General features: G+C 45.4%; 1 protein-coding gene across 1 annotated transcript in view; it reads left to right on the forward strand.

Moving 5' to 3' along the window:
- Nucleotides 1-216: 216 nt before the first annotated feature.
- RAB10 (RAB10, member RAS oncogene family) overlaps nt 217-14,810 on the forward strand; it is a 61,112-nt gene continuing 46,518 nt past the window's right edge. Inside the window, exon 1 of the mRNA XM_045009645.1 lies at nt 217-721. Within this exon, the coding sequence (XP_044865580.1) occupies nt 595-721 (127 nt within the window). The 5' untranslated portion in view covers nt 217-594. The remainder of the gene's footprint in view (nt 722-14,810) is intronic.

Genomic DNA, 14,810 nt, shown 5'->3' on the forward strand with positions numbered 1-14,810 from the left:
AACGCGCGCGGCCCCGCTTATCACGCCGACAAAGAGAGTGGTTGCGTCACCTCGTCCTATGTGTCCGGCGGCGGCGCGCGCCGCTTTCTTTCCCGGCTCTGGCGAGCACGAGCATAGGGCCCCGCCCCTTCGCGGCCTTGCCTTTGCGTCGGCTCCGCATACGTCAGCGGCGCGCACGTCGCCCTGCCCCTCGCCTCGCGGCCTGTGCGTTTAACGAGCGGCGCGCGCAGCCGGAGGAGTCTGAGGGGAGCTGCCGCCGCCGCCTTCCGGGGAGTGGGAGTCAGCGGGGCCGGAGCCGGGCGCGGAGGGAATGAGGCCAGGGGCTGTCGTCGGAGCAGCGTCCCCGTGAGCAGCGCGGGACCCGCCGCCGCCCGAGAGCGAAAGGCGCGCCCGGCCCCCGCCGCGCAGGGCAGGGGCAGCCCCGCCAGGGAAGCCATTTTGTGCCGCCCCGGCCGCCCCCTCCCCCACCAGCCGCCGGGCCGCCGCCCTGCCGGGTAGCCCCGGCTCCCTGCTGCACAGGCCCGCGGGGCCCCTGAGCGAGAGCGGCCCGGGCAGGGACGGGGGAGCCCGCAGCGGGCGGCGGCCGCGCTCCCCATGGCGAAGAAAACGTACGACCTGCTCTTCAAGCTGCTGCTGATCGGGGACTCCGGCGTCGGCAAGACCTGCGTCCTCTTCCGCTTCTCCGACGATGCCTTCAACACCACCTTCATCTCCACCATTGGTGAGTGACCGGCCCCCCCCAGCTCCACCCTGGGTGGGTGACGGGGACCCCCACCCCCACTATCGGTGAGTGACCGGGGCCTGCCTCCCCGCCCCCCACCCTGGGTGAGTGACGGGGACACCCCTGGTTCCTACCATCGGTGAGTGACCGCCCCCCCCCCCGGGTGAGAGACGGGGACCCCTCTCGCCCCCACCATCGGTGAGTGACCGGGGCCCGCCCCCCCACAGCTCCACCCTGGGTGAGTGACGGGGATCCCCCCGCCCCCATCATCGGTGAGTGACCGGGGCCCGCCCCCCTCTCGCCCAGCTCTACCCTGGGTGAGTGAGGGGCCTGATCCTCAATCCTGGAAGCCTGATTCTCACCTGGGGGGGAGGCGACATGCTCCTCCCTCACACGCCCTTGGTGTGTGAGTGGGGCCTGCCTGAGACCTGCTGCACCGACCCCCATCCTATCTCGACTGTTAGGGAGTGACTGGGACACCGACCCCTACATTCATCTCTGCCATCAGGGAGTGACCAGGGGAGCCTTCTATCCCCGAGGCACCCTGCCCAGTTGACCTGATCATGTCTCCCCACCACCCCAACCACACACATCTTATGCCACTATCAATTGAATTGCCCCTTATATCTCCTGCCATCACTACTCGGGTGAGATCCTTCGTTAATCTCCACCATTGGAGTGTGATTCCGGAGAGACTTGGACCACTCCTCTCCCAGGGGTGACTATACTTCTTTATGTGCATCCCAATGCCAGCTTCATCTCCAGCATCTGTGAATGACCTTTGAGAATCTCTCTACCTGCTGGGAACCTGACTCTCTTTCTCACCCCCAACATCATTTCCACTGGTGGCTGGTAAGACCAGGTTAATTATGGGGGGACTCACTGTTTCTCTGTGATGCCACCCTCACTCTGTTATTAGTGGGTGAGCTCCCTCGAAGTCCAGTCAGCACATACTATTACTTCTGGGAGAATTCTGTGCCACTGCGCAATGTAGAATTTGCACAGAATTAATGTTCCCTGCAGAATTCTGTATTTTTTTTCCTGATAAATTTGTGGTTTCCACCAAAATGCTCCTTTGGTGGAAATTACGAATTTGAGCCCTGGGTGCGGCGCAGCAACATTTCGTCAATCTATTGTTGTCTGCATTGTTACAGACTGCACTTCTGACAGGTATTTTGAAATAAATTACCAAAATAATTGAAATTGATGTGATTTTATTGTGCTGTTTTGACAAAATTTGCAGAATTTTTAATTGGTACGGAATTCCCCCAGGAGTAACCCTATCGCCTATATTTGAGTGCAAACCCTCTCTCAAAATGGCTTTCATGTCCATTTTTGAGGAAAAAGGGTATGTGTTCTGAGATCTTCCCTCCCCATCTCCCTGTGCTCTTGACCTCAAGACCTTTTCCAATTAAGCAGGTTGTTTCTCTAGATTTTTTTTTCTCCCTCTTTCCTCATCATCATCTGCATGTACTGTCTTGGGCTGAATGCCTGACCCTCCAGTGTAGGGACTTCTAACCTCTTTGGTCAACTGTACCAACTTAACAGGAGTGCCACTGTATCTGCCAATGCTTACTTGCAGGCAGTGTGTACAGATGTATACCACATGCAGCAGAAGTTAATTGATTCAGAAGTTCAGTCTTGGAAATTAGACTGGTGTTTGGATTGGATTACGGTCTGTGGGGCTTAGTGTGCAGACTTGAATGACTGGCAGCACTGTTGCTCTTCTAGTGCAGGGGAACATATAGTACTAGTCATACAAACATGAAGTATCAACAGTGGTAGATAAGCATAGTTAGGAACCACTGTTCTGTGTTGTGGTGTTCAGTCTGCTATAGTTCTAATCAATCAAAGCTCAAATGTGTCCCTAAAAGCCCTACAAGAAATGGTGCTTTCTTAATCACTGAAGTTTGTGTAATTTAGGAAGGTATATTTGGTATTTGAGACTCCTAAGTAGCTAGGGATAGTTGAGACATCCATGGTGGTTAGGTAGCAACTCAATTGTCTTGGACTGGAGCTCTTAGCTGCTTTATTTTTATAGCCCATGTTCCCACTCTAACCTTCATAACACCTCATCCAAAGAAAGTAGAATTGTTCAACGCTGTGTTTTATTTCATTACAAGGGCCATAATTTAATTAATTAATCCATATTTGTCACTTGATATGCATTTGTCTGAGTTTACATTAGACTAAGCATTGCTTGCTTTTTCCTGATGGTGGGAAGTGGAGTTTTGTTTAGTCTGTGTTTCAAGTTCAAGCCCTTTAATGTTGAATTTAAGGAATTGGTGATAGGTAGTGGTGGTACTGCCCTAGCCATGCCACAGAAAATATGCATTATTAACACAATGTTTAGACATCTATAAATGAGATTGTAAACTGGTTGAAGCCTTATGGGTAGCTTGAGTATAGGCAAAAGTTTATCCTTAGAACCAAATTGTTTGTCGGTCAGTTTTGAGGTACTAGAGATGATTAGTGTTGTGCACTCTTGTGCTTTTCTGGCTACACCAGGGGTGGGCAAACTACTGCCCGGGGGCCACACCTGGCCCTCCAGACATTTTAATCTGGCCCTCGAGCTCCCACCAGGAAGCAGGGTCCCGGGGCTTGTCCTGCTCCAGCTGGGGAGCAAGGTCAGGGTCTTGCTCCTCTCCACACAGCTCCAGAAGCAGGTGCATGTTCCCCCTCTTCTCCTCCCCACCCCACCCCCCCGGCTCCTACATATAGGGGCAGTCAGGGGGCTTGGCACGCTGCCCCTGCCCCAAGCGCTGCAGCCAATGGGAGCTGCAGGGGTAGCGCCTGCAGACAAGGTAGTACGCAGAGCTGCCTGGTCGCACCTCCGCGTAGGAGTCAGAGAGGGGACATGCCGCTGTTTTTGGGAGTTGCTTGAGGTAAGCACTGCCCAGAGCCTGTCCCCCCGACCCTCTCCTGTGCCCCAGCCCTGATGCCCCTCGCACTCTCTGAACCCCTTGGTCCCAGCCTGGAGCACCCTCCTGGACTCCCAACTCTTCATCCTCAGCCCCACCCCAGAGCACGCATCCCCAGCTGGAGCCCTCCTGTACCCCTATTTCGTGAGCATTCATGGCCTGCCATACAATTTCCATACCCAGATGTGGCCCTTAGGCCAAAAAGTTTGCCAACCCTGGTCTACACCATAGCTATGTTCTAGAGTCCACAGATGGGATTTTTAAGCATGCCTGGAGTGAGTTAGGCACATCTTGAAAATCCTGTCCATAGACTCTAGAATATTGCGATTGTGTAGACTGAGAAGCACAAATCCCATTGGAAATTAATGGGACCTGTGTTTCTGTCACTTGGGTGCTTCTGAAAATCCTACACTATGTATCTAATTTGTGCTCTTGAATGCATAAAACAGTGATTTTAGAACAAAATCCAGCTCCAATTAATTGGTGTGTGGTCTCAAAGCTAATATGAACTAATAATCCAGGTTTTATGTGGCATTCAGAACTTCCTTTATGACTACATGAGATTCTCAAATTGGTCTGTAGAATAGTTGCTAATGGATTGTGAAAACTTGTCTTGTTACACAGTGCTGGCTTCTGACTGCTAAATTGTATAAAGATGGCTCAAAATGCATTTTCCATCTAAAAAATTGTTTTATTTACTGCTTGGCTGTTACAAAATCATGAAAGGGATGCACTCTGAATGAATGCAAATAGAGTAGGAGTGGACCATGCAACTCCTATTAAGATGTGGCCCACTCATATTATGGAAAAACCTAAGGTGCATTAAAACATTGGTCCTCTTGCACTTGCTCAAGCACTACTCTGAAGGGTGAATTGTGTTAACATGTAAAATGGCTGAGTAATCAATCTGAAAATGGCTTATCACACACTAACACTTTCAATTGTAGCTCGTAGGCCTTGCCTGCACTAAAGACTCTCTGAAAATCTCCTCCATTGGTATAATACTGGCACAGCCTCACTGGTCACACTGGTGTAGAGCCCACAAGTTTTTGACAGATCTATATGACATGGTGGTTTTGATGCTGTCGGCCTCTATGTGAGAACTTCTGCTGGTAGCAGGAGAGGTGCTGTACCAGTTCTGCAGCAATGATGGGGAAACTTTCAGCAAAGCTCAGTGCAGATGCAGCCTTTGACATGGTGCAATAAGGAAGTAACAAGTGCATTCCATTTGTATCGATTTAGTAAGGTGAACTACAGCTTATTTACCTACTTCTACTTAAATTGTATCAGAGCCTTATCATATTTGAGTGGATGAAACATGGTTGCCGCTAGCTAACTGACTATAATTTGGTATACTTTGAGTGCTTTTGTAGTCGTTGCTTTTAGCAAGGACTACAAAAGCACTCAAAGTATACCAAATTATAGTCAGTTAGCTAGCAGCAACCATCTAGTTCATTCTCAAAACATTAGTTGAACTTTTGTATGTATGTGAATGACTTCATTACCATGGCTAGAGGTGCTATAAATAAGCTCTCCTTCAGAATCCCTAAGTCATCATAACCTCCCTGAATAGAGCAGGGAATCTGTCTTCAAAAGCTTTGGGACTTATTTAAAGTAGGCTGTGAATATCTTATAGCAGAGGTAAGAATCTGTCCTAAAGGACACTTATTTTTTTAAACAGTCCTGTATTCTTTAGTGCAGAGATCACTATTTTGACTTTAACTATAAGTCTCCTGGTAACTTTGGTTTTGTCTAATTGTTTCCCCAAATTCCCCACTATTGCTACTGTTGGATCAGCTGTTAGTAATACCCATGATTGGTGTACATGAAGTGGAGGTGATCTCTGGTGTGGTAAGCCATCATAGTGTAGACCTATTTAGAGCAAGATTAAAAAGATGTTTAAAATTTAAACCGCTTTCTAGAGCCTTTTCTGTTAGCACTTCCATCATTGCTGCTACTGGTGGTGCTGAACTGATGGCAGCAACAATTTTATTTTCCCACCAAAAAAATAGCCCAGTGCAGATACCTTTGTTCAGTCAATGAAAGCAGTTTTGCGAAACAACCTTGGAAAATTGTGCTTGCATGTGGTGAAAAGCTGCTTGGGTTCAGGGAGTAAAACATTGTGTTTATATCATGAGCATGGCAAGTAGATCTTGTGTCTGGGTTGGTATGCTTTCATGCCGATTTGGAAGGATGTCAGTGTTTCACAAAACTTCAGGCACACAATTGATGCTTACATGTCTAAATTGAACTGAAACAATTATCTGGTGCATGAGAACCTGTCAATGAAACTGACCAGGGTTATTTATTTATTTGCATTAGCAAAGGGTACATAAACAATAAAAAAATAAACTAGATCTGGGGCAAACCCTTAATTTTAATTATTTGGTGCTAATGCAAGCAAACATAAATATTCCCTTCTGAGTGCCTCTCAATTTTATCTGGGCTAACAAATATTTTTATCATGGATCTTAATGTTCTCCTCTTCCTCTGTGCATTATTTATAGTGAGGGGGGTTTCCTAAACTGAGCCTTTTATCTTAAACTATATCTCCAGTTTAAGTGAAGATAGAGGTAAACATATTAGACTACAGGGGTAGGCAACCTGTGGCACATGCGCCAAAGGCGGCACGTGAGCTGATTTTCAGTGGCACTCTCACTGCCTGGGTCCTGGCCACCAGTCTGGGGGGCTCTGCATTTTAATTTAATTTTAAATGAAGCTTCTTAAATAAGGCTTTTAAAATGTTTACTTTACATACAATAGTTTAGTTTATATATTATAGACTTATAGAAAGAGACCTAAAAATGTTAAAATATATTATTGGCACGCGAAACCTTAAATTAGAGTGAATAAATGAAGACTCGGCACACCACTTCTGAAAGGTTGCTGACCCCTGGACTATACTATGAAAACTAAATCATGCTACTGATTGTTCCAAAGATAAAGCATTAGGCAGTGTACAAAATTGTACTCCACATAACGCCATTCTTTAATCTGCACTCTTGAAGTAGCTGTATTTTATGAGTATGGAGTACGTCTTTTCATAGAAGATACTGAGTGAAAACTAAACAAGTAGCTTGCTTTAAGGTCCATTCCAGAATTATCAAGCATCTTTGGTGTCAAGCTAAACTTTGGTCAGAATTCGTATCTAGACTAAGTGAGTCCTGGATCTCAAAACCAAACTAGCATAATGATATATTTTTTTTCTGTCTTAGGTTTCTTATGCCAATCATTGTGGCTTCTAAGCACTTGTGAGGGAAGAGCCCCAGGAAGAACTGGGGTGAGGAAAGGAACCAGTGGTGATTTCATTTTGATTGTAGTTGAGCAGTTTCATATGGAGATTGATATGAATTTTGGGAAGCAGTAATTGTTCCCAGGCTCTGCAAATTTAAGTACCATTGGAATACATGTCCCCTGTTTGAGGCTTACTGACCTTGTATCTGCCCTTTCATACTAACATGCTTGTTCAGCCTCCACCTCTTAGTTTCAGTCAAACAAATCCACATTTGCTAACCATACTCAAATGACACTGAGCTGCATGGAAAGGAGTCTCTCAAGGTTTGTCCACAAGGAAACTTCACCAATATGACTGCTAGTAAGTATATCACTTTGTAGCTATACTGACATAACTCCCAGAGCAAAGACTTGTTATAAAATAACTCCACATGTTATGATGCCATAGTTCCCTGTGTAGGCAAACCCTTAAAAGCGTGCCACTCTGACTAGAATCAACAGAAGGAAACGGAATTCAATCTCATCTCTCCATTTGCTAATTACTCCATTAATTCCTCATGCTCTTTAGGTCGAGGTATCAAATTCATCCAGAGGAGAGGGATAGATTCTGTTTTGTTATGGTCTATGGCCCAAGATACAAATTCAAGACTTGCGTACTCTCCACAAGGCACAGTGGAATGAATGCCCACTGATTTTTGTAGGAGGCTTTCAGAGAGATTGATGGTAGAGAATATGGCCTTTATTTAGTAACTGTTTGATTTGTTTGGTGCCTTGTGTTATGAGGATAACATGTTTCTCTTTAGGCCCACTGCTATTTCCTTCTTCATCCTTTTATCCCCCTTTTTGATATCTTTGAGTATCTCCTGTTCTCTTGTTTCCCTTCCTGCAGCAATTCCAACCTGCCCTATCTCCATTCAAATTAAATAGTAAACATGATCATTCAGCTCTATCAAGTTGACACCCCAACCTGGTAGGGGAATTCACAGCTCTGAGGTGTTGTTTCAGGCTGTCTGCAGACCTAGTCAGATAATCACTGTTTGTTATACTCAGTTCACATCTTGAAGGCTCTCAGCAGCCGTGAGGGCTAGGACTCTATTTGAAAAACAAAAACAAAATTCAGATTCTGGATATTCCAAATGTCATGTAGGCTGTAAGTTTGACACCCCTGCTCTAGGCTTGAAAGCAATTTTAGGGTTGTTTTTGTCATAGGCATAACAAGGAGATTGGGCTCATCACCTCAGTGTTTTTTAGAGTAGCTGTTACTTGAAATTAGAGCCTAATATTTACAAATGATCAAGCTTTCAATAAACTTAAGTGGCAAGCTAAAGGAGACTCTAGTAAACCCAATAAAAAAAACCACTGTTCAGGGGAAAGAAGAGCCTGGTGCTGCAAGAACCCTTCTCTTGTGCAGAGAAACTTGGAGTAGAGGTTGCCATTAGAGATGTAAAAATAGTAAACAGTTAACCGGTAAGCATTAGTCTTACTGGTTAACCCTCCACCCTAACCATTAACTCCAGCTGCATCTGCTAGGCCTGGTCTACACTAGGCGTTTAAACCGGTTTTAGGAGCATTAAACCGATTTAACGCCACACCCGTCCACACTAAGAGGCCCTTTATATCAGTATAAAGGGCTCTTTAAACCGGTTTCTGTACTCCTCCCTAACGAGAGGAGTAGCGCTAATATCGGTATTACCATATCGGATTAGAGTTAGTGTGGCCACAGATCGACGGTATTGGCCTCCGGGCGGTATCCCACAGTGCACCACTGACCGCTCTGGACAGCAATCTGAACTCGGATGCAGTGGCCAGGTAGACAGGAAAAGCCCCGCGAACTTTTGAATATTTCCTGTTTGCCCAGCGTTGAGCTCCGATCAGCACGTGTGGTGATGCAGTTAAAAATCAAAATAAAGAAAGAGCTCCCGCATGGACCATGCGTACGTGATCGCTGTAAGGGCAGGCAAATCTGTTCTATCAGCGCTCCGTTACAGAAGACGAATTAAAAAACATTTTTAAAAAATCTCCAGACAGATGCCATAGCAGGGACTCAGCGCACTGCTGCGTGACAAGCGTAACGGAAAGCCAAGGAATCAAATGGACGCTCATGGACTGGAGGACTCAAGCTATCCCACAGTTCCTGCAGTCTCTCTGAAAAGCATTTGCATTCTTGGCTGAGCTCCAAATGCTTCTAGGGACAAACAGTGTCCGCGGTGGGTCAGGGCATAGCTCAGCAATTTACGCAACCCCCCCACCCACCCCCAGAAGTGAAAGGGAAAACAATCCTCTCTCGACTCTTTTACATGTCACCCTATCTGTACTGAATGCTGCAGATAGACACGATGCTGCAGCACTCAACACCAATATCCTTGCTCACCCCCTGCCATGGGAGGCTGATAGTGCATTGTCGTCATCATCAGCCTATTGGCACATGGGGCTGTGCAAAAGGACTGGTAACCATGCCGACTAGCATCAGTTAGGTCGATCAAGGGTGCCTGCCCCTAATTTTTCCTGGTAGATGGTGCAATATGGCTGGTAACTGTCCTCATCATAGCAACAGGGGGCTGAGCTCCATCAGCCCCCACCCTTCATGTGTAAAGAAAAGATTCAATTGCCCCTGGACTAGCAGAGGGATGCTGGGCTCCTCTCCTCCACACTCCTTACTGTCCTGTCTGGACTATCATAGCAGCTGGAGGCTGCCTTCCACTCATTTCTCACTAACAAGTCACTGTGTCTTATTCCTGCATTCTTTATTACTTCATCACACAAGTGGGGGGACAATGCTATGGTAGCCCAGGAAGGCTGGGGGAAGAACGGAATGAACAGGTGGGGTTATTGCAGGAGCACCCCATGTGAATAGCATACAGCTCATAATTTCTGCAGGATCTGACACAGAGCAGCTGTGCTCTCTGGTTCTCTAGTACACTTGCCCATATTCTAGGCAGGACTGATTCTATTTTTAGATACCAAAAAGGAGGGATTGACTCAGGGAGTCATTCCCAATTTTGGCTTTTGCGCCCCTGGCTGATTTCAGCCAGGGGCACTTATGACAGCAGCAAATGGTGCAGTGCAAAAGGACTGGTAGCCACGATCATCTTATTACCAATTTATGGTATGGTAGATGGTGCAGTATGGCTGGTAACCATCTCTGCTGTCATGCAAAAGCATGCTGCTGTGTAGCGCTGCTGAATCGCCTCTGTGAGCGGCATCTAGTACACATACGGTGACAGTCACAAAAGGCAAAACAGGCTCCATGATTGCCATGCTATGGCATCTGCCAGGGCAATCCAGGGAAAAAAGGCACGAAATGCTTGTCTGCCGTTGCTTTCCCAGCGGAAGGAGTGACTGACGACATTTACCCAGAACCACCCGCAACAATGATTTTTGCCCCATCAGGCACTGGGATCTCAACCCGGAAATTCCAAGGGGCGGGGGAGGCTGCGGGAACTATGGGATAGCTACGGAATAGCTACCCACAGTGCAATGCTCCAGAAATCGACGCTAGCCTCGGACCGTGGATGCACACCACCGATTTAATGTGTTTAGTGTGGCCGCGCACACTCGATTTTATACAATCTGTTTTGCTAAACCGGTTTATGTAAATTCGGAATAATCCCGTAGTGTAGACGTACCCCTAGAGTGGCCCCAGTCCCTGGCACGCCCCTTGGCCAGAGTGGCTCTGGCCCAGCGGTTAACCAGTTAAACGATATAATTTTACTAATTTAAATGGTTAACTTTTAAAAACAATATTTATATCCCTAGTTGCCATGGGTCTGTAGTTTCGTGTTACATGTTTCCTTTGTGCATTTAGCCACAGATGTGGGGAGCTTTTCTTTTCATGTCTGAAGAGCTTACTTGTGTTTCTCCCTGATTATCCTCCCCTGCCCACTTAGTAGTGGGTGATTTAGATATCAGAAATAATTTGACCTACTGTGTAGTTAAACTAGCTTGATTTTTTTTGTTGGCACTGGGGGTACTAAGGTTGATCTAGATTTGAAAGACCTGGTCTAAGCAGTGTTTTGAGCCCCTCTACTTTGAGCTGTCTAACTTGCTTCAGGGGGCTTGCTGCCCTGACCGGTTTAGGTCTGAGCACCAATACCTTGGGATCCATACCATTAGGACATGCTTGTGATGGAGGCCTTACAGTCCAGGACGCTTGATCTGCCTTCGGATTAACAGCCAGTTCTGAAGATATCAAAGTAAGTGAACCCAGCACTGGTAGTACCAGAACACGTACCAGCCTTTCTGTAACCCATTCCAGTTCAGAGGAAGGGTCTACCTCAAAAAAGAGGACCCGGGAAAGGGGTGCAGGTTCTGGAACCTCCATATACCAAAGCATTTATTAGCATGGGGGAAAAAAAATACTGCTAGGCGGTATTTGATTTTTCTGGTGTATCCATCTGGCACAAGGAGTTTCTTCAATATTAAATTCTGTCCTTTGCTAAGAGTAGGTGGGAAGTGTGTGCTTTATAATAATAATAGGAGATATACCAATCTCATAGAACTGGAAGGGACCTTGAAAGGTCATCAAGTCCAGCCCCCTGCCTTCACTAGCAGGACCAATTTTTGCCCCAGATTCCTAAGTGGCCCCCTCAAGGGTTGAACTCACAACCCAGGGTTTAGTAGGCCAATGCTCAAACCACTGAGCTATCCCTCTCCCCTTTGGTAGCTAGGACACTCTGGGCCCAAGACTTGAGCTTCAGAAACCTTCTAAAAAAGCTGTGCGCCTATTGGGATCACACACATGCATCCATTGTGACAAAGTTCACAGCTGAAGTTAAGGGCTGTGAGATCCAATAACTTCAGTCCCTATTCTATAAAATTATGCATGTGCAGGAAACAGAGACCTTTTGTCTTAAGAATGTTGCCAATATGAGTGAGGGTTGTCTCTGGAATAGAGCTTGGTGCATACTTAAGTTTAAATAGCATGTTGACAACCATGTCAGAACTCTACAATGATTACACCTGTATTACTGATCTTTTTCTCTGAGTAAAAGGCAAACATCCTTTGTCATGCTTTCACTCTTTTCTTAAATGAATGCAGCAACTTCTATTTTCTTCTCAGGTAGATAGCAGTAGGTAGGAATGCATCTTTCTTAGTGTGCATGCTTGTATCTTTTTATTGAGATTTTCCTAGTGGATGTATGGTCAACCAACATACACTTACTTCTGTCAGTGGTTCTTCCTCTTGTTTCTTCGCTAGCAGTATCTTGCATTGGACCTGTTTAGATCTGTCTGAAGGGGTGTAACCAGAGGGAAGTACTTCTTTCAACTGCTCAGTTTGTGCTACACTGAAATTGATAGTATAAAATTTTGTAACCTGTGAAGTTCAAATTTTACGCCTTTCTTTTTAGTGGCAAATTATCAATTGATCTCTGATATGTCTTTGCATGTGTGATGATCAGAGTAGCAAGAATGCTGATCAAAAGCAAAGTTTCTGGAAGGTCTGGGACAGCAATTTAAATTGTCATATTTAGTGATGTTTTGGTGATTGTCATCAAATGTCTTAGATTCTAACTATTCTGCTTTTGTAAACCAACTTTCAGTAGTACATATGATTAAAAAATCTGAAGAAAGCTGTTTTTCTGCACTTGGTCAGATGAACACTGGTCACCTGTCCACAATATTGATCAGCAACTTTCACACTTTCTCATACTAACTATAGTAACACTGATGGCCGAACAATGAGATGAACTAGCCAGTCTTGCATGTTGTCAGATGCTCACTTGGTAGAAGATCCTAGATTGTAGCAAACCAATCCTCCTACTCCTATCAAAACATCACTGCAGTTGACTTCAGCCTTTCTACAATCACTAATTGCTCCTTCAGTTCCTCTTTTCCCCATCCCACCAGGTTTTTAGACAAATACATTGTTTGTGCAGATTTCCTACAGGAACATGCTGAAAATCCACTTTCATTTTTTCCTGAAAAAAATGTTTCACAGCCCTGTTAATGGAATGGAAACATACTGTGTATTCCTACTAAATAACCTTTAACAGTCATTACATGATTTCAGCCCATGCCATCAGAGAACTAATCAAATCATTCCCAAATGGTGGAGGGTAAGATAGACAAAATGCAGAATGCACCAAGGCTCTTGAAGCAACATGTCAAGTCAAAGGCCTGCCAAATTAAGTTATTTAGCAGTAGTTGGGATTTCTGGAAAGGAGGGTGTAAGCCATCAGAAGAAGACAGGTATTGAAATGAAAGATAATGTAGTGCTTCTCTGCCAAGGTTGAGTGGCGCCTGTTGGCATTCTGGTGGACCTGGTATTTGTCCTCTTCTTTAGGGACATAGCCACTTTTATGCTAAAGATGCTCCACTTCACATGAGACCTTCATCTATGCTTTCTGGCTCATTCAAGAGGCCAGAAGACTTCAATTATAAGAAACAATGAAAGATGATGTTGGACAACATCTGATATCCTTGAGGCATGGAGTGCACTGAACTCACTGCACCTTCAGTGGATCTACCAAGTTGACTTTGCAGGACCTTCTTCACCACTGATAAAACCTATTGTGCTCCTAAATGGGCACTCCTCTGGGTGAAATTTGGAGCTTTGCTTCATTGGATCCAAACACTGAGATGGAGTCTTGCCGAGGGCCTTGGTTCCATGAGGTGTCCTTGCAAAGTTAACTAGAATGTTGCCCTCACTTGAGTCCTGGCCCCACAGACAAACGCTTTGACTTATGTGGTGCTTTTTAACTGCAGTTGGTTGGCTTGTCAGGTAAAGGCTGCAGCTTGAGTTAGCACAAATTATCAGTTCCTAACACAACCACTCTATAGTTAAGTGTTTTGCCAGTGTGACCAGGCTAATTTAAGAGGAGTTTGTGATTTAATTCTACAGTGAAGACATACCCCATTGTCAATTTAGTCCTGCTTGGGGTGTGTGCTGGCAGGCTCAAGAGCAAGTCTTGAAGCAGGGTTCTTTTAAGTTTCTCTTTTGGGAGAAGTAAAATTTTGAGGTAGCAATTTCTCTTGACATCTATGGTCTGAAGTTTCTTCTCACCACATCTGCTTTGATCTTCTGGATTTTCCCAAAACCCTGAGTGATGCATAAAGGTCTGTGAAACGCTTATCTAGCCATGCCATACTGTGGATTTATTTGTTGGTGGGGTGGTAGAGAGCTAGGAGTACTCAAAGCTGCATGATTCCTATCAGTGAGTAGCATATTTGAGTCCCTCTGACTAGAAATTACATTGGGTTTTCTGCACTGTTAAGTTAATGGTTTTTGACGTGGAATGAAATAGCAAGGCTGTAATTTAGCCTACTGGAAAAACAGATGCATTGCTTTAAAGCAGTACATTACTTCTGTAAGTGTATCCATCTCTCTGGTATTTGCCTGCTTAATCTAATGTTTCAGCTATCAATGTTTTCCAGAAATCAGCAGAGAATAGTAGACTGACTGTCACTTCAGCTTCTTGCCCTGATTGGCTTGTTGAATTGAGGGATGTCAACTCATGATGCTGAAAACCTGTCACTTCCTTAAAAAACCTTGAGGCTGCTCTGTACCATAGCTAATTGTTTACACAAGAAGACCAATTGAATATTCAACATGCTTTTGAGACTGTGTTCAGACCCTCTGTACTGGATGTCAGTATAACTGCTACATTAAGAATATACTTCCACATGCATTCAACTGGAACAGTTTTTGTAAACTCTATGGTTTTTCTAGTCAGTGCGGCACATACATGTGCACGTTCCTTGCTTTAAAGGTCAATGCTATGACTGTTCAAGTTGAGATTCATATCCATTCATTTCTGGTCAAAGTGAAATATGCTGCCTTTAACACCTAGACACTGTTGTTCATTCATCGGGGCCTATACACCTCTCCCCCAATATAATGTGACCCAATATAACACACTCCGGAGGGGGCAGGGGGCTGCGCACTCTGGTGGATCAAAGTTTGATATAACGTGGTTTCACCTATAATGCGGTAA

Source organism: Mauremys mutica, chromosome 3 (assembly GCF_020497125.1).
Source record: "Mauremys mutica isolate MM-2020 ecotype Southern chromosome 3, ASM2049712v1, whole genome shotgun sequence".
In the NCBI taxonomy this organism is placed as follows: domain Eukaryota; kingdom Metazoa; phylum Chordata; order Testudines; family Geoemydidae; genus Mauremys; species Mauremys mutica.